Source organism: Callorhinchus milii, unplaced genomic scaffold, assembly GCF_018977255.1.
Source record: "Callorhinchus milii isolate IMCB2004 unplaced genomic scaffold, IMCB_Cmil_1.0 Scaffold9, whole genome shotgun sequence".
Lineage (NCBI taxonomy): Eukaryota > Metazoa > Chordata > Chondrichthyes > Chimaeriformes > Callorhinchidae > Callorhinchus > Callorhinchus milii.
In genome coordinates this window covers 23,439,492-23,458,834 of record NW_024704750.1, presented here as the reverse complement: position 1 = coordinate 23,458,834, position 19,343 = coordinate 23,439,492, and the positions used below count along the sequence as shown (strand labels likewise).

General features: G+C 50.9%; 2 protein-coding genes across 2 annotated transcripts in view; one reads left to right on the top strand and one right to left on the bottom strand.

Moving 5' to 3' along the window:
• The window catches only part of LOC103189759 (transmembrane protein C17orf113), a 7,930-nt gene extending 2,399 nt beyond the window's left edge, over positions 1-5,531 (top strand). The window contains exon 5 of the mRNA XM_042338161.1: positions 3,917-5,531. Within this exon, the coding sequence (XP_042194095.1) occupies positions 3,917-5,503 (1,587 nt within the window). The 3' untranslated portion in view covers positions 5,504-5,531. The remainder of the gene's footprint in view (positions 1-3,916) is intronic.
• A 2,137-nt stretch (positions 5,532-7,668) lies between these two features.
• On the bottom strand, positions 7,669-13,662 carry LOC103189751. Its single transcript, XM_042338157.1, has 4 exons — positions 13,381-13,662; positions 9,353-10,740; positions 8,268-8,890; positions 7,669-7,869 (listed from the first exon to the last, which is right to left on the bottom strand). Exons 2-4 carry the CDS (start codon positions 10,599-10,601, stop codon positions 7,669-7,671), a joined length of 2,073 nt encoding a protein of 690 aa, XP_042194091.1. The 5' UTR covers positions 10,602-10,740; positions 13,381-13,662.
• Between the last annotated feature and the right edge of the window lie 5,681 nt (positions 13,663-19,343).

Below are 19,343 nucleotides of genomic sequence, written 5' to 3'. Positions count from 1 at the left end.
CCCAACGCTTAAAGAGGGGAACTTGGACGCTGTTTTTTTTAAAAGAGAGAAAAATTAAATTGACAATTCCCCAATGTCCCGAGATCACTGGTATTCCACCAGTGCTACTTTGGATGGGAAGGGGCACAAAAGTGGTTAAAGGGCCCTCTCCTATTTGAAGAGGAGGAATAGAGGCTGGTGTAGAGTATAAATACCAACGCTGACTAGTTGGGCCACACGGCCTGTTCCCACGTTATCTCACTTTGTGTAACATTGTCTATGTGCCGCCATCATCTCCGTTGTTGGCCGCTCGCTCTTTCCCAGGACGCTTTATGGATATGAATTATTTTGTTGGCTTGCTAGCTTCAGACTGCTGCTGTGCTGGGCTTCGAGATGCCGCACCACGACTATATCAAGAGCAAACATACTCCTTTACAAAGCTGCATTTCAGTAAAATGTTTAAAAATATAAGCTTTATCTTTTATTTCCAATTCAATTTTAATAAAAAACAAATGTATAAGCTTCAAGGCTTTAAAGTCTTTCAGAACCCTTTATACCTATTCTTTGGTTTCTTGTGTGTGTGTGTGTGTGTGGATAGTTATTTTTCTTCACCTGCACTCAGATCCTCATTGGGGTGTTAAGCTCTACCTGAGCTCGAATCCTGACCCAATCCTTCTGCCCCAAAGTGCGAGTGCACCCAACTGAAGTAGACTGACAGTTAGGTTGTTATCTGTCCCTCACTTCATGGCAGTGGCGTGGCATGTGCACTTTGGCAAGAGAGGGGAAGTAGGATGATATCTTTATAAACTTTCTGTGATACGACAGTTGGCAGGAGCTTCCAGTGCTAATGTCACACGGGCTGAGAGCTGTCAGTGTGGATTAAATCTGGGACATTCCGGACTAAAATGCAGTTCAATTATAGGTAACTTGAGAGAAGCTCGTCAGTGAGTTACCACTGCAGAACGTTGTCTGGGTAAGCGAGAATTATTACTAAATACAGCCCAGACCTGACCGCAAGCTCTCTCCAGGTAATGTTCCAGAATGGATGGTGAGTCACTGGTGGGATCCACCCATCCTGCTCAGAACACCATGACAAATCCTGTTTGTGTGCAGGAGTCGCCCAAATATGCTGCCACCTCAGTCAGTCAGTCAGTGCAAATCAGACCAGATTCAGCAGTGATTGTACAAAGGCCACAAACCATCCTAATAATGTAAACAGGATCCTCTCTCAGGCTTCGGAAGCTATTGACTTGTAAATTGTATGCAATTGAGACAAAAAAGAGGTCAACCTCTGCCCTCTATTTTAGGAGCAATTTTATTTCATATATATTTAATATTAAGTGTAAGGATTATTAATGTTAGATCATATTTCAAGTTGACCTGTGGGAACACCATTCTGGAAATAGATGGCGAGTATGGTAGGAGAGTTTGTGTGGGTTTGCATAACATTCATCTGGTGATGTTCCCCAATCATGTGTTGTTATTGAATCCTGCAATGCCTTGTTTGCCAACAAATACACAGACACCACTTCACAGTAAAATCCCTGAAGCGCTTTGAAATGAGTTGACAATGTGATAACAACAAAATGACATTTATAGAGCGTCTTTCACAGCAGGAGGACATCCCAAGGCGCTGGACAGTCAGGGGTAGGGGTGAGGGAGGGCAGAGAGGCATGATTCCAAGAGGAAGGTCTTGAGACCGGCCGTGAGGGAGTCGAGGGAGGAAGTGAGGCGAAGGGACCGTGGGATGGAATTCCAGAGCATAGGGGCAGAGAGGCTGAAAGCCCGGCCACCGATGGTAGGGCGGGTCGGGGGGAGATATGGAGCAGCCGGAGCCGCTGAATGGTGGGAGTGGGCAGGTTGGTAGGGAGTCAGCAGGTCAGAGAGGTAGGAGGGGGCGAGGCCATGGGTGGCCTTAAAGGTGAGGACGAGGATCTTGAACTCGATCCTCTGGGGGATGGGGAGCCGGTGGAGTCGGGCGAGGGTGGGGGTGATGGGGTCACGGAGTCTGGTGCGTGAGAGCACACGAGTTTTGATGATCTGCAGCTTGTGAAGGCTTTGCACCCAAGCGGTCCACTGACTTTCCAGTGCCATGGGATGTCCTCCCGATGTAAAATTTGCTGTATAAATGCAATTTGTTGTTGTGATAAAGCACTCCGAGCGAGGTGCGAGGGGAGAGAGGTGCGAGGGGAGAGAGGTGTGAGGAGAGAGGGGTGTGAGGGGAGAGAGGTGTGAGGAGAGAGGGGTGAGGAGAGAGGGGTGTGAGGAGAGAGGGGTGTGAGGAGAGGGGTGTGAGGGGAGAGAGGTGTGAGGAGAGAGGGGTGAGGAGAGAGGGGTGAGGGAGAGAGGTGTGAGGAGAGAGGGGTGCGAGGGGAGAGAGGTGTGAGGAGAGAGGGGTGTGAGGGGAGAGAGGTGTGAGGAGAGAGGGGTGAGGAGAGAGGGGTGTGAGGGGAGAGGGGTGTGAGGAGAGGGGTGTGAGGGGAGAGAGGTGTGAGGAGAGAGGGGTGAGGAGAGAGGGGTGTGAGGGGAGAGAGGTGTGAGGAGAGAGGGGTGAGGAGAGAGGGGTGTGAGGAGAGAGGGGTGAGGAGAGAGGGGTGTGAGGAGAGAGGGGTGTGAGGAGAGGTGCGAGGGGAGAGAGGTGTGAGGAGAGAGGTGTGAGAAGAGAGAGAAAGTGTGAGGAGAGAGACAGAAGGTGTGAGGAGAGAGAGGTGTGAGGAGAGAGGTGTGAGGAGAGAGAGAGAAGGTGTGAGGAGAGAGAGAGAAGGTGTGAGGAGAGAGAGAGGGGTGTGAGGAGAAGAGAGAGGTGTGAGGGAGAGAGGAGGTGTGAGGAGAGAGAGAGGAGTTGTGAGGAGAGAGAAGGTGTGAGGAGAGAGAGAGAGAGAGGTGTGAGGAGAGAGAGAGGAGGTGTGAGGAGAGAGAAGGTGTGAGGAGAGAGAGAGGTGTGAGGAGAGAGAGAGAAGGTGTGAGGAGAGAGAGAGAGTGTGAGGAGAGAGAGAGAGGTGTGAGGAGAGAGAGGTGTGAGGAGAGAGAGGAGGTGTGCGGAGGGAGAGAGGAGGTATGAGGAGAGAGAGAGGTGTGAGGAGAGAGAGGAGGTGTGAGGAGAGAGAGAAGGTGTGAGGAGAGAGAGAGGTGTGAGGAGAGAGAGAGAGAAGGTGTGAGGAGGGAGAGAGAGAAGGTGTGAGGAGGGAGAGAAGGTGTGAGAGAGAGAGAGAGGTTAGAGAGAGAGAAGGTGTGAGAGAGAGAGAGAAGGTGTGAGGAGAGAGAGAGGTGTGAGGAGAGAGAGAGGTGTGAGGAGAGAGAGAGAGAGGTGTGAGGAGAGAGAGAAGAGGTGTAGGAGAGAGAGAGGTGTGAGGAGAGAGAGAGGTGTGAGGAGAGGAGGTGTGAGGAGAGAAGGTGTGAGGAGAGAGAGAGAGGTGTGAGGAGAGAGAGAGGAGGTGTGAGGAGAGAGAGAGGAGGTGTGAGGAGAGAGAGAGAGGTGTGAGGAGAGAGAGAGAAGGTGTGAGGAGAGAGAGAGGAGGTGTGAGGAGAGAGAGAGGAGGTGTGAGGAGAGAGAGAGAGTGTGAGGAGAGAGAGAGGTGTGAGGAGAGAGAGAGAGAAGGTGTGAGGAGAGAGAGAGAAGGTGTGAGGAGAGAGAGGAGGTGTGAGGAGAGAGAGGAGGTGTGAGGAGACAGAGCGGAGGTGTGAGGAGAGAGAGGATAGAGAGAGTGTGAGGAGAGAGAGAGGTGTGAGGAAGAGAGAGAGAGGTGTGAGGAGAGAGAGAGGATGTGAGGAGAGAGAGGGGGTGTGAGGAAGAGAGAGGAGGTGTGAGGAGAGAGAGAGGTTGTGAGGAGAGAGGAGAGAGAGGTGTGAGGAGAGGGAGAGAAGGGGTGTGAGGAGAGAGAGGAGGTGTGAGGAGAGAGAGAGAGAAGGTGTGAAGAGAGAGAGAGAGAGAGTGTGAGAGGCCGTGGTGGAGCTGATCCGGGACAGGCTGCGGAGGCTGGAGCTGCCGGAGCACCAGATGGCCTCGCTGGTGACGGACGGCTCAGAGGTGATGATCGGTGAGAAGGTTGGGGTGGCGGCCAGGCTGAGGGAGCTGAACCCCAGCCTGATTGCGGTGCATTGCCTAAGGCACGAGCTGGGGCTGGCCGGCTCCCCCTCCTGCCCACACTGCCGCTACCTGGCCATGGTGGAGGGCTACCTGCAGCAGCTGTGGGGGCTGTTGGAGACCTCGCCCGGCTTGTGTGCTGCCTACCTGCAGGCACAGCTGGAAGCCAAGGGGTTGGTGGCGCCCACCAGCGGGCGGACTACCAGGGCGCTGCTCCGCAGGCTGGCCAGGGTCTGCCGTCACCGGCGTCTCAACATTGAGGCCTCGGTGGATGCCGCCTACCGCGACTACATAGCTCTGGTCCGGGTCCTGATGGAGGCTGAGGCGGGCAGTGCCGCGGCGAGCGGGCTCCTGGCACAGCTGAGCACCGTGCGCTTCCTGGGGGCGCTGGCCATCCTGCGGGAAACCTGCCCCATCCTGAGCGGCCTCGGCAAGGTCTTCCATAAGGGCTCCGTCAATTTCTTCAATGTGGAGCCGTCCGTCAAGTATGCGGTGTACCGGCTGAACGAGGTGACGGGCAGCAAGGCCCCGCTGGCACGGCTCCAGGAGGAGCTGCAGTCGGGGGGGAGACTGGCGGGGACCGGGCTGAGCCTGGGGGAGGCCGAGGAGGCTGACCTCGGGGCCCTGCTGGACGCTTACGTCAAGGCCGTCAAATCCAACCTCCAGCGTCGCTTCAACTCCTCGCTGCCACTGCTCTCCGCCTTCTCCATCTTCAACCCCCTGCTCGTGCCTTCCCCGGAGTCCCCGGATTTTGCCGAGTACGGAATGCCGGAGATCCGCACGCTCGCCAAACACTTCTACCGGGAGCCGGTGGACGGCGATGGCGGCACAGCCACAGCCAAGATGGGCCAATTGGTGGATGAATGGGCCAAACTGCGCTTTGACCTCTTCACCTGGAAGAACAACGTGCCGGAGGCGGTGCTGACGGACACCAGCACCACGGTGACCGAGTGGTGCCTCAAACGTCTCTTTAGCCTCAAGACCGAGCTCCAGCAGGCGTACCCCTCATTGCTGCCCCTGGCCGAGGTCTCGCTCTCCATGCCCATCACCAACGCCTGGTCTGACAAGGGCTGCAGTGCTCTCCGCAGGATGGAGTCGTCTCTGCATAGCCGTCCCAAACCCGACCTGCTCAACAGCCTGATGCACATCAGCCTCAATGGCCCAGACGTCGGCAGCGCTGAGTGCGCGCAGGTGGTGCAGAGAGCGGTGACTGCTTTCCTGCAGCAGCGTCGGGGGAAGCTGGGGGGTGGCGGGGGGGGTGGGGACAGGCCGGGGCTGGGTGGGGGAGCTGAAGAGGGGGCTGATCCCAGCCCCTCAGAGGCCGGGGAGGCAGGTGGCCCTCCGGAGCAGGACTGGGAGCTGGAGCTGGAGGAGACCGGGAGCGCACTGCAACTACACACTGATAACGACAGTGACTCTGAGGAGAGTGTGTGTGACTGACCCCCGAGAGTGTGTGTGACTAACCCCCCGTTCCCCCCACCCCTGAGAGTGTGTGTGATTGAACCCCCCCCCCTCTCCCCACAGTGTGTTTAAGCTGCTCCTTTCACATCCTTGTTTTATTCCTTGCGGTGTGTGTGGGTGGGGGTTGGGTGGGGGGTGTTCACTGAGGCTGAATTGGCTCCCACTCACTCGCTAAAGAGCGATCATTACAGTGTTACTTCAGAGGATGGAGTTTGTTACCGTGCTCTTACTCGGGGGCGAGGGGTTGGGGGGTATCTGGTTCCTGAGCCGGGCAGGTCCGCAGTACTCTTACCTCTGAAAGTGCCATGTGCCCGTGGGAGGCATGGAATTCTCAGTTGGCTTTGGAGACTCTTAAGCCCGTCCCTGCCGTCCCCTCCCCGAGTGCCTGCCTGGACACTGCTATCTCCCCCCCACCCCCCACCCCCCAGCCCCGCCCGAGGCAACAGCTGCGGGGAAATGTGAGAAATGCTAAAATATTAAACTAGAAGTGCAAGTGCCATCCAGCGGTAGAGGGGGCGACCCGTAGCAGTGTTGACCGTGACAGTGTCGTTGAAGTGGCTGATGACTGACTGTGACACTGTGTGGTCACGTGATTTCAGTTGCCTGTAGACCTAAGTTGGGTGTTTGTGATAGTCTGTGCACTCTGTGAGTTTTATATACAGTGTAAACTGTGCCAGTGGTTTAGAAGCAGAGAAATATTAAACCAGTGTTTTTAAAAATGTGAAGGTTGCAGCCTCCGCTGATTATCCAACAACAAGCAGGTGGGGGGGGGGAGTGCTGTTACACATTTACAACAGGGGATGGGGTTAGAGTAGAGAGCTCCAGTGGGGGAGCGAGCCCCAGCACAGACACCATGGGGAGAGAGCTCCAGAGGCGTAGCAACACCAGCACAGACAAACAAATGGCCTAAATGGCCTCTGGTGTCATTTATGAATCACACAATTCTGTGATTTTCCTGGGAGTTTCTCATTCAAGTGTGTAAAAAAAATTCTAAACCCATTGCTGTCAATTTCATATGCACTTTATTGGGGTTGAGAACATACCTGTACACTACATCACTCACAGTAACTACAGGAACTAGGATCCTACAGTGTGGACACCAAACAAACCAGACCTTAAAGTCTGAAGCGGGGCTCAAACCCACAACATGACGGAGGCTATAGCCAGGCTGACACATAGCTACAAAGAGCTTCACGGGATATACTGTAAAGTGGATTGACTGCATTTTGTGGTGAAACATTGCAACCGATTGCACCCAGCAGTGTCCAACCAACAGCCATGGACTAAATCACCAAATTTTTTATTTTTGGGGAGGGAGGGAGAAATTATTATCCCTGGAAAGCGATCCGCTAATCGATTAATAACTGGATTCCTACTTACTGCTTGGTAAACAGGCGTGTGGAGTAAGGAAACTTGCCCAAGGTGTTGCCCTGCCTGGGAATCAAACCCGGGATCTCTTCTTTGTGATGCACTAACCACTACTCTCCAGGACTCCAGGAACTGCGGGTAGGGCAAAAGAGCAGGGCTTTGGGCCCTATCAACTGTGCAAAAGGCTGGCTGGGCTGAATAGCCTGCTACAAATCCTAAAACAGACACAACAACAACAAGATTCCATTTATAGAGCGCCTTTCACGTTGGGAGGATGTCCCAAGGCGCTGTACAGTTGGGTCAGGAACCGAGCATTGGGGGGGAAATGGTCAGGGTGAGGGGAGGGAAGGGAGGAAGTGAGGAAGGGGTAGAGAGTCAAGAGGGGAGCTGAAGGCACGGTTGAAGAGAAAGGTCTTGAGACCGGCCTTGAAGGAGGAAAGGGAGGAAGCGGCGAAGGCACTGGGGGATGGAGTTCCAGAGCCTCGGGGCTGAAGGCCCGGCCACCGATGGTAGGGCGGTTGGGGCAGGGGATGTGGAGCAGACCGGAGCCAGAGGAACGGAGGGTACGGGCAGGTAAGTAGGGGGATAGTAGGTCGGAGAGGTAGGAGGGAGCGAGGCCGTGAATGGCCTTGTAGGTGAGGATGAGGATCTTGAATTCGAACCTCAAGTTGAGGGCAAGTGTAAGAAGCAGAGAGAGCTCTGAATGTCAGAAGAGACTGAAGTGGGCGCCGTTTGGAGTGTAAGGAAGGAATGAGCTGCACTCCTGCCCCTCCACGCTAACAGTTCTGCAGACAAACTCCCTGAGGCTGAGCCACGGCCTGGGAGTGTGGAGGGGTGACAAAGGGAATGAGGAAGAAAATCCCTTTGAAGAACAGAAGTTTAGTGCAGGTGTGTACGATGTGGGCTGCGGGAACCGGCAAGTGGCCATCACAGATGTATGGCAGTTCAGTACCAAGGGCGAGCCCCGGGCAGACTGGCTGGCAGCAATTCACACACACACTGCCCGTTTGACCAGAGAATGGGGATAAGGTAAAAGCATTAAACAAGAAGGATCAGCGAGGAGCTCAGTTGTTCATCTCTGGGACCTGAGCCGAGTTCAGCCTGTTTGATGGGATGAAGGTCTCCCTCTCTCTTCAGGTTGGGAACCATCTTGCACAGAAGGCAAGAAGACAGCAGCTCTGAGTGCTGGCAGCAGGAAGCCGGCCATGACACAGGCCGCCTGGGATGAGGAGAAAAAAACTGGCCCAATAACAACCTCAGCGGAACTCTGCTCAGACGCCAACTGTGGAAAAGGGGTCCTGGTGGCGGGCAGGCTGGTGTTTGAGGGCATGATTTATAGAATGGTGGAACAGGCTCGAGGGGTTGAATGGCCTACTCCTTCCTCTTCCTGTGTCCCTAGGGCAGATCCTGCAGGACACAGGCTGCCTGGATGCCCACAGGTTGCTAATCGTGTGATTTCCCCCCCGGTGTCTGCCAGTCTGGTCTCCCCCAGCTCTCGGGACCTGGTGGCGGCACTGGCCGGGGGCAGGTCTGGGGGGCAGCCATTCAGCTCCATGTCCTCCATCAACTGCCTCACGGCCCCCTGGATAGCAGATTCCACGATGCGTTGTGCGGTCTGGGAAATTAGCGTCTCCCATGCACCGGCCCCCGGGGGCTGCAGGCAACCTCCCCACAAACCCCCATTCTCTGCCCTCAACCCCTGCTCATTGCCAAGCCCCTGATCTCCACCCCTGTTGAGCTGATGACAGGGGGCAGAGTGGCTCCCAGGCTGGTTCCGGCCTGTGGGGGCAGTGCCCTGAAGCCCACCCCTGGCCTCTTGCAGACCAGCAGCCTGACAGCTGGCACTTATCCCTGCCCGACCCTCAGTCCCTCTGGCTGGGGAGGAGCATTGGGCACAAGGGTCTTCCCCGTTCTCTTGGCTCCTCGATTCTGCAGGATATGAGCTCTGGGAGCCCTGAGCCAGGCTCTGCCCACTGTCCTGGGCAGGCGCTGAAGAGTCTTCAGCAGATTTGAGCTTTGGGAAGGCTGGCTTGTGAGCAAGTCCCCCCATAGGCTCCTCACTGCCCTCCGCAGGCTCCTCACTGCCCTCCGCAGGCTCCTCAATGCCCCTCACAGGCTCTTCACTGCCCCTCACAGGCTCCTCACTGCCCTCCACAAGCTCCTCACTGCCCTCCACAAGCTCCTCACTGCCCTCCACAAGCTCCTCACTGCCCTCCACAAGCTCCTCACTGCCCTCCACAAGCTCCTCACTGTCCCCCGCAGGCTCCTCACTACCCCCCGCAGTCTTCTCACTGACCCTCGCAGGCTCCTCACTGACCCTCGCAGGCTCATCACTGCCCCTCGCAGGCTCCTCACTGCCCCTCGCAGGCTCCTCACTGCCCCTCGCAGGCTCCTCACTGCCCCTCGCAGGCTCCTCACTGCCCCTCGCAGGCTCCTCACTGCCCCTCGCAGGCTCCTCACTGCCCCTCGTGGTGGCCTGACAGAGCCCCATTGGTTGCCGTGTGTCAGTCCCTGCTGGCCCTGGGCTGGTCACCGCTTCCTGTGCTGGCTTCTCTCTGGGTTGGAAGCCAGCATTCGTTTGTCCTCTCTCTGTCTGGCCATGAGCTGTCGCTGGCGGAGCCTCTCCAACACTTTCCCCGCCTTGTGAGTTCTCGCAGTGGGTTCCAGTCGGGTGCTGTTCGGAGGTTCCTGCTGGAGCGAGATCCAGAACCCGCTCCTGGCTCAGTGATGGGGATCGGGGACACGTGGTGTTCGAAGCGCTGTCATTGGCTCTCGCACACACCCCTCTTGTTCTCGGGCTCCATGCTCTCCTCTTTGTGCCTCTGAGTAGCTTCCCCAGGGGGTCTGTGCGGTTGGCTGCGGAGTTTTCCCCAGGACTCTGGGAACCTGAGATCAATTCAGTGCCTTGTCTGGAAGCCAGCATGTGCCTGAATGACGCCCACTTTCGGCCTGTACCCTTTCTCTTCAGCTTGCCTGGTCTCCTGCCTTTACCCTCTCTCATACCTTGGTCACACTTGCCCTGCGTGTGGGAGACATCCTCATGTGCTTCTGCCCCGTTTCTCAGCTCAACAGAGCCACCCATGTGCGGGGCTTTGCAGACAGACCACTCCTCACTCTGGGCTGCCCTTGGTTTCTTCTGAGATTTTCTGACACAGATGAGGGCTGCCCACACACCCCTGGAGCCTCGCACCCACTTCAGGCATCTCGGTCCTCTCCCCTCCCCCATTAACGTTTGCTTTTCAGCGTGTGTCAGGCTCTCAGCTTCTTTCATTCCGGCCTCTGGTTGGCCATTCAGAGGCTCTCCTTTGGTGGGGAAGAGTGAAGAGCAATGAACGGGGTCTTGGTTACTCTCTGCAATGGGTCTGGCTTTCCCTCTGGGACCTTCGTGGACTGGCTCCTCAATGGCTCGGTTTGTATGATGGTGTAAGACCTCGACAGTCTCTGAGGAGTCTCTCCCGGCCAGGACACCATCACCTTGCTGTGGATCAGCTTTCTGAGTTACCTGGGCCTCGATTCTCGCCGGACACTCTAGCGCTCCAGGCCTGTCGAGTACCTGAGCCCCTTTCTCTGTCTTCAGGGCTCTGCTCTTATTCTTCATGAGGAATAATTTGGGAGGACCTCCTCTCGTGAGTTTCCTCACCAGGCCAACCTTGCCCTCGCCCTGACACAAGTCCTCACCATCCTGATGTGAAGATGTCAGGACCTCCATGTATACAGCCTGATTTATGCCTGGACGGGGTGAGGGGTGATCTTTGTGGAATTAAGACCACATTGTTGATGCCGTCTCCAATACCACGATTATCTATTTTATCAGACCTATCTCACGTGTAGTGTGAGATTGAGAATATCTGTAAAGATACAATCAGATAAACAGCACTTTACTTGCCTCAACTCTTATAATAATAACCTTTGTATTTGATACAGCGCCTTATCACATCGTTGAGACGTCTCAAAGCGCTCACAGGATACACTGTAAAGTGAATTGACTGTATATTTTGTGGGTGAAACATGGCAGCTAATTGCGCACAGCAGCGTCCCAAAACATTTGCGGATTCAGTGACCAAATTATTAAATTTTTAGAAGGGATTATTACCCCCGGAAAGCGATCCACCAATCGACTAACAACCAAGTGCCTATGTAAACAGAGGCATGTGGAGTAAGGAAACTTGCCTAAGGTTTCGCATCGAACCCAGGTCTTCTTACTTGCGAGGCGAGCGGTCTAATCACTACGCTACAGGACTCCACATCACAACTCTTTCATCACACCACGTCCAGTGTGAAAATGTCCAAACCAGTAATCCCAGTGGGGAGTTAGCACCAGCAGACAGGTGGGCAACACACTACACCAAGTAATCAACAAGCTTAGCTCTCACCAGCATGGTATAATAATATAATAGGTATTTGTGTGTAGAACGGATGTTTTTATCACTAAAATTTTATTTTAGTGGTTTAGTGTGTGGGAACGTGGGTGGGAGGGCAAGTAACTGCTTTCCGTTCATTATATCCCCTATCACTGGGCGGTGGGTTTGGGTACAACAATGTGACAGATTGGTCACTGCCTCCATCACATCAAGGCATTTCTTCAGGAGGTTCATATTATTGCTCAGTAATGCCAGGAAGCAGGCTTGTCAGAAAGTTGCAGGCTTTGAGGTGCCCAAAGCTCCTGGTGTGTGTGTGTGTGTGTGTGTGTGGTCATTAAACATGCAGCAGCGCTCCGCTCGAGTCCACAGCCTAGCCCCTAACAAACTGCTGTCACTCCATTAATCTGATCCCTGGAGAGACACAAACCCACGGCCACGTGTCTGGTGATTGAAAGGAAGGAAAGCTACCAGCCCCCCAGGTGTCCTCTTAACACTTGTTGAAGCCAAGAACTTTAGCAAGCGAGTGGGTGGAGAGAGATGATGGTAACAGTTGAGAGCACCCTGCCATTCATGTACAGGTCATTAGATACAATTTAATCTTCACACCTCCCGCCCCCCCCCAACCCCCATTAAATTCTTGCTTTGAGGCTCCTCCAATTTGAGTCACCTCTCACCTCTCCTGAATGGGCATTCTGCCTGTAAGAGACAGATGCTGGTTATCAGTTATTATCCTTGCTAGAGGGGAATCCAGAGATATCTCACCGCCGAGCTCAACACTGTACTCTCCAGCAGGGCGACAGAGACCAATGGTAGCTCCTTCACCTCCCTCCCCCATTCAGCCTCACTCAACACCCAGCCAGGGCTTGGCCCTGTGCCTTGCCTGCTTGTGGTTCAGTATTGCACCACATGGTGCATGGTGGAGAGAGCGCACATTCCATTGCCAATACAGGGAAATTTCTATATGGAGGTGGGTTGCGTATGTGGAAATCAGTTTGGACTGGATACTTTTCAACTTGATCAAAACAACCCTTCTTTAAAAAGATTTGTGGACTCGGAGCCTCTGTCTCGACAGTGGCTTGTGGAGGACTCTGCAATCCCTCCACCCCGTATGAAGATACCTCTGAGCTTCCAGTTCATCTCATCTTCCAAATGATGCATCTTAAATGGAAATTGTTAGCTATAAATGGTCCACCTTAGCCCCAGTGAGCTTCACATCACCCTTGTTTAGCCAGGCACCGTGTCATCACACTGCTGAGCTCTAAGCATGTAGAACACACGCTTCCTCTAACACAGAGACTCATTCTAGAACATTCAATCAGTACATTAACTAAATTGGCTCCTATTGAATTTCTTTTTCTGCGAATGGGATTGGAATTGTGTGGAGTCCTATAGCTCAGTGGTTACAGCACTCGCCTCACAAGCGACAGGACCTGGGTTCAATTCCCGGGCAAGGTGAAACCAAAGGCAAGTTTCCTTACTCCAACCATCTGTTTACCTTACAGTAAGTAGGATCCCGGTGGTTAGTCAATTGGCAGATCACTTTCTGGGGTTAATAATCCCTCAAAAAAGAATACATTTTTTAAAAAACAATATGATTTGGTCACTCAATCTCCGACTGTTTGTGGGATACTGCAGTGCGCAGTTGCCTGCCGCGATTCACCCACAGAATATACAGTCACTACACTTTACAGTACATTCTGTGAAGTGATTTGAGATATCTCGAAAATGTGATATCAAATACAACAAATTATTTTGGGAATGCTGACGATTCCGACTTTTCCTTCTGAAACCCTCTCTCTACACTATCCCAGCTCGAAGAGATTGCTTCTATGCAGTGCAACAGGACCATAAACTCAAAGCAGTACAATTAGCAGTAAAAACAGTGTCTCGAGAGACAAGGGATTGAGACTGAATAAAGTGGATGAGATAGACAGAGCCAGATAGGGGCATCCAGTACTGGAGATCATAAAATGAATGAAATCGATGTAATATTAAAATAACTAAGATTGATATCTGCTGTGTGTAGAGAACCAGGAAGGCAGTGAGGATAGAGAAAAGAATATGCATAAATTAGAACATGCAGCTATAAAGTTAGATCTTAATAATTTCCTAAAGCTGCTCACTCACCTGACTTATTCCCCAATGAGCTATTCTGGAGACTTGAGCAGCCAGACTGTCTCTTCTATCTCAGGAGCTGCTTAGACAGCTGTCCTGCCCGCTCTGCTCTGTGGTGGGTAGAGGCTTGAGGTTGGGTTTTGAAGCTGCTCTGCAGCTTTGGTCGCAACAGAAAGTCCCCCCACCTCCCCTCCTGAAGTGACGGTTCTCAATCCCATAGCAACCGTGTGACAGACGGCTCCAGGCAAGCAGCCGCACAGCTAGAGAGATGCACCCACGGGCTCCAAGGTCCATCCTTGCAGCTCGCTCACTCCTGACATGACAGCAGTGATAGAACTACTTGACATGCAGTGTGTAATCGTTGCCAGCCCTCCACGCTTACAGCACAAGTTAATCACAATTATTCATTCAATCCACAAGAGGTGCTTTGCAGTTAATAAGGAGGAAGGTCGTGAGCTGGCAGATTAATTGGAAGTGATGTGCGAAGTGGCTGGTTATTATTTGCTTGTCAATCTGCATTAAGCCTCTGTTACTGTATTGATACTTGGCTTTCCTGATTGTTCCGTCTGATTTTCTCTCCTCGTTCCGAAGGGTTGACTCGTATTGGGATGTGCATCTAAACTACGGGAATCTCTTCCTCAATTCCTCAACCCCACTCATCCGCTCTCTCCCCATAGCCCTGATCAACCCCACTCCCACGCGCTCTCCCCATAGTCCTGCAAACTTGTCCTCCCCAAATAATGATCTACTCTTTCTTAAAAGTTGTTATTGAATCGGCTTCCACCAGTCTTTCAGGCATTGCATTCCAGATCCCAACAGCTCACTGTGTGAAGACATTTCTCTTCACCTCCCGTTTTTTTTAACAACTATTTTAAATCGGTGTCCAACCCACCCGCCAGTGGGAATAGTTTCTCCTTGTTCACCCTATCGAATCCCCTCATAATTTTGAAAACTTCTATTAAGTCTCCTCTTAACCTTCTCTGCTCCAAGGAGAATAATCCGAGCTTCTCGAGCCTCTCCTGATAACTGAAGCCCCTCATTCCTGGTACCATTCTGGTCAATCTCCTTTGCATCCTCTCCAATGCCTTGACATCCTTCCTAAAGTGTGGGGCCCAGAACTGAACACAGTCTGTAGCTGAGGCCTAACCCGTGTTTTGTATAAAGGTTCATCATAACTTCCTGACTGTTGTATTCTATGTCCCTATTTATAAAGCCCAGTATCCCGTATGTTTTTAAACAGCTTTATCTACCTGTCCTGCCACCTTCAAAGATTTACTTATATGAACCCCAGGTCTCTCTGGTCCTTCACCCCCTTTATATATATTGCCTTCAGCTTATATTGCCTCTTCTCATTCTTCCTCCCAAAATTTATCACTTAGCATTTCTCCACATTAAACTTCATCTGCCACGTGTCTGCCCAGTTTCCCAGTCTGTCTATGTCCTCTTGCAGTCTGTTACTATCCTCCTCACTGTTTACTACTTTCCTCACTTAGTATCATCTGCAAACTTGGAAATTGTCCTCCCTGTACCCAAGTCCAGGTCATTTATATAGATCAAGAACAGCAGTGGTCCCAATACTGATCCCTGGGGGACACCACTGCACACTTCCTCCTGTCAGAGAAACAACTGTTCACCACCACTCTCTGCTTTCTGTCTCCCAGACAGTTCTGTATCCACTGCCACTGTCCCTTTAATACCGTGAGCTTCTATTTTGCTGACAAGTCTTTCATGTGGCACTTTATCAAACACCTTTTGAATATCCATATAAACTACATCAACTGCACTATCTACATCCACCCTCTCCGTTACTTCATCAAAAAACTTATCAGGTTTGTTAGACATGATTTGCCTTTAACAAATCCTTGTTGTTAACCCATATTTTTCTAAGTCAAAATTTATTTTGTCCCGTATTATAGTCTCTAGAAGTTTCCCCACTACTGACTACGTTAGGCTGACTGGCCTACAGTTCCCAGATTTATCCTTCTGCCCTTTTTTGTACAGGGAAGTAACATTTGCAACCCTCCAGTCCTCTGGCAGCATTTTGCTGTCCAAGGAGAATCGAAAAATTGTGTCCAGAGCCTCCGTTACTGCCACTCTCAATTCCCTGTGACCTAGGATGCTTCTCATCCGGACTGGGTACTTATCTACCTTGAGCACCAACAACCTTTTTAGTACCTCCTCTCAGTTTATTATCATCTTACCAATTTCTCTACCCTCTCCTCCGATACTATGGCATTATCTGCATCCTCTTCATTTGTGAACACAGAAGCAAAGTTCTAATTCAGTACATCAGCCATGTTCTCTGCCTCCACAAGATTTCCTCTTTGGTTCCTAATTGGCCACTGCCTACCTTGACTAACCTTTTTATTCTTTATATGCTTATAAAATACCTTAGGGTTCCCTTTTACACCTGCTATTTTTTTTTCATACAATCTCTTTGCCCCTCTTATTTCCTTTTTCAGTTCAACACAACAACAAAATTACATTTATAGAGCGCCTTTCACTTCTGGAGGACATCCCAAGGCGCTGAATTCTCCTCTGTACTTTCTATAATTTATTTGATTCTCTTTTGTATTTTGGACCTGACATTTATAATAAACCTCCTTTTACAAGTTGGGCTGTTGATAATAATCCTTGCATTTGATACAGCACATTAATAATAATAATAATCCTTGCATTTGATATAGCGCTTTTCACGTCGGGAGGACGTCCCAAAGCGCTTTACAGAATATACTGTAAAGTGAATTGACTGTATATTTGTGGGCGAAAGCAGCAGCCAATTGCGCACAGCAATGTCCCACAAACAGTCATGGATTGAAAATGACCAATTTATTATTTTGGGGGGGTTTTGGAGGGATTATTATTAGGCTCTGTGTGGAGTAAGGAAACTTGCCCGAGGTTTCGCCCTCTGCCTGGAATTGAACTCAGGTTTCTCACTTGCAAAGCGAGTGCTCTAACCACTGAGCTACAGGACTCCACATTATCACATTATCTTGAAGTACTTCACAGAATTATTATATTGTAAAGTAAATTGAACTGAATATCTTGTGGGCAAAACACAGCAGCCAGTTGCACACAGCAGTATCCAACAAACAGCTGTGGATGAGTGACCAAATTGTTTTAAAAAATACATTTTTGAAGGGATTATTACCTCCAGAAAAATGATCCGCCAGTCGATTAACAACCGGGTTCCTACTTACTACTAGGTAACAGAGGCATGTGGATTAAAGAAACTTGCCCAACGTTTCGCCCTGCCCGGGAATCACTCAGGTCCTCTCACTTACGAGGCAAGTATTCTGACCACTAACCTGCAGTACTCCACGATGATGGTTAGGCAGATGTCAGCTGTCTCCAGTACCTCTACCCAAGTAGCTGTTTAGCTGGTGTGGGATATTAAGGGATGCGCTTGTGATTTGTGTTTCGCCTCCTGGAGCTATTTCCCCCTCATTGGCCGTGTGGTTTCTTGGTTTCACACCTCCCCTGGGTAGCCAGCGCCAGCTGAGACATCTGGTATAAACTGTGAGGTAGGTGGAATGGGGTGAGGGCCTTTTATTGCTCCCTCCAGTCTATGTTCTATGTGAAGGCTGACAGTGAATTTAAGTGCTTCGGGACGCAACCCAGCGTGAAGGACGCTGTATAAATGCAGTTGTTGTTGTCACCATCATCACGTTTCCAAACCTGGCCTCACTCGTGCTGAGCAGACACCGGCAAGAATCCTGGCCACAGTGCCTTAAAATAGGGAGCCAGCCAGGGTTACTGATGCTAATCCCTATCCACAGACCCCACTGTGAGGATGCAAGAAATATCGTCACATAAACTGCCCTGTCGAAGGTTCTGTCCTTTGGATAAGAAGTTTATCCCAGCTCCTCCTTTGGGTGATGTTAAAGATTGACAAAGAAAAGGAAATTTCTCCTGGTATCCTGGCGAACAATCCTCCAGATAATTTGTGCACCTCAAGGCCCTTACTGCTGCGTTCATCTACACTACAGTAATTCCTTCTGAAAGCACTGTGAGAAGCTTTGATGTTCAGGCTTTATAGTAAACCCAAGGACTAAGTCTGCCTGACGAGAGTGCGACTGCTGCCTTTATCAGAGACAGGTCTGAATGTTCAGGTCATTCTCCCAATTGCAAAATGTGTAACCCTCGCGTTCCTGTTAATTAGGCAGTGTGTGAAGGCTTGTAAAAGAGGCTTCTGTTATGTAGTATTTGCCTTGAACAGTAAGTAAAGTGAAAAAAACTGATGAAATTCAAGAATCTTTGTGCAAAAGTGACTCACACCATGTGAAGAATATCCATCTCCTACAGCTCATCTCTAATCATCTCCCACTAGCCCACAGCCCTGACCAGGAGACATTTGTTACCTGCCTAGCAATCGCTCCAAGGCCTTCATTCCCATGGCTTTCAGTTCAGCTTGACCCCCCCCCCCCCGCTCCACCAATACCCACCCCGAGTCCAGCACAAGCAACTGCACTACACAACCTGCCATATGATCTGCAATAACTGGCAGCCTGAGGTCCACATCACCTGCCCCCATCTAGAGCTGGAACACTCGGTCCTTGATTTTTATCTTCACAAGATCACACATTTTTCTGTTCAATCTCCAAACTGGAGATTATGTGACTAGCGGCTGGTGATAAATGTTGTGTAAAATGCTACATTATGGGGGTGGGTGGGTGGAAGACAGGTAGGAAAGAGGGTTTGAGGATGGCTATTTCATGTGCTCATATATACAGGTGTTTGTGTGTTTATAATAAGTAAGGAACATCCGGTCTCTCATCAACAAGTCCATTGTTTCATTACATCTTTCACCCTCTTCTTTCCCTGAATTTAACCACGAGAACTCCTCCCTCCTCTACAGGAATCCTCACATCCACCCACCCACCTCAACAGGACTCCTCTCCATCTCCCTCTTCCCTTCCTCCTTCAGTATAAGAGTGGGGAAGTCTTTGCTGCAACTGTATAGGGCCCTGTGAGACCACACCTGGAATACTGTGTGCAGTTTTGGTCTCCTTATTTAAGAAAGGATGTACTTGCCTTGGAGGGGGTGCAGCGTAGATTTACTCGGTTAGCACCAGGGATGAAGGGGATGAGTTACGAGGATAGGCTGACCAATTTGGGCCTATATTCTCTAGAATATAGTAGAATTAGAGGGGATCTTATAAAATCTTATAAAACCTATAAAATCATCAAAGAGTAGATAGAGTAGATAGTGGGAGATTGTTTCCCCTGGTTGGAAAAACTAAAACTCGTGGAGTCCTGTAGCTCAGTGGTTAGAGCACTCGCTTTGCAAGCGAGAGACCTGAGTTCAATCCCCGGGGGTTCAGGGCCAAACCTTGGGCAAGTTTCCTTACTCCACACAGAGCCTAATAATAATCCCTCCAAAACCAAAAACAATAATAAATTGGTCATTTTCAATCCACGACTGTTTGTGGGACATTGCTGTGCGCAATTGGCTGCCGCGTTCACCCACAAATATACAGTCAATTCACTTTACAGTGTGTTCTGTGAAGCGCTTTGGGATGTTCTCCCGACGTGAAAAGCGCTATATCAAATGCAAGGATTATTATTATTATTATTATTATTATTATAAAACCAGGGGTCACAACCTTAAAATCAGAGGCAGCCCTTTCGCACTGAGTTGAGGAAGAACTTCTTCACTCAAAGGGCGGTGAATGTATGGAACTCACTACCCGAAAGGGCTGTTGACGCTCAGTCCATGAACATATTCAAGACTGAGATAGATAGATTTCTTATTGCAAAAGGGATGAAGGGATATGGGGATAAGGCAGAGTTAGGTTATTAGCTGGAGTTAGATTAGAAGATCAGCCATGATTCAATGGCGGGGCAGCCTCGAAGGGCCGAATGGCCTGCTCCTGCATGTTACGTTATGTTCACATGTTTTTAAACCTCAACCTGGGCTGAGTATCGGCCCGCTCTGGGCTGAGTGTCAACACGCTCACACAGGGCGGGGACAG

Bases quoted from the DNA above. Each gene is read 5' to 3' on its own strand.
- LOC103189751 (XM_042338157.1), bottom strand. From the start codon at position 10,601: ATGGAGGTCCTGACATCTTCACATCAGGATGGTGAGGACTTGTGTCAG. The intron at 8,891-9,352 runs GTGAGGAGCCTG...AATCTGCTGAAG, and splicing joins TCAGGCCACCACGAGGGGCA to ACTCTTCAGCGCCTGCCCAG. The intron at 7,870-8,267 runs GTAGGCCATTCA...AATTGCTGCCAG, and splicing joins GGACACAGGAAGAGGAAGGA to CCAGTCTGCCCGGGGCTCGC.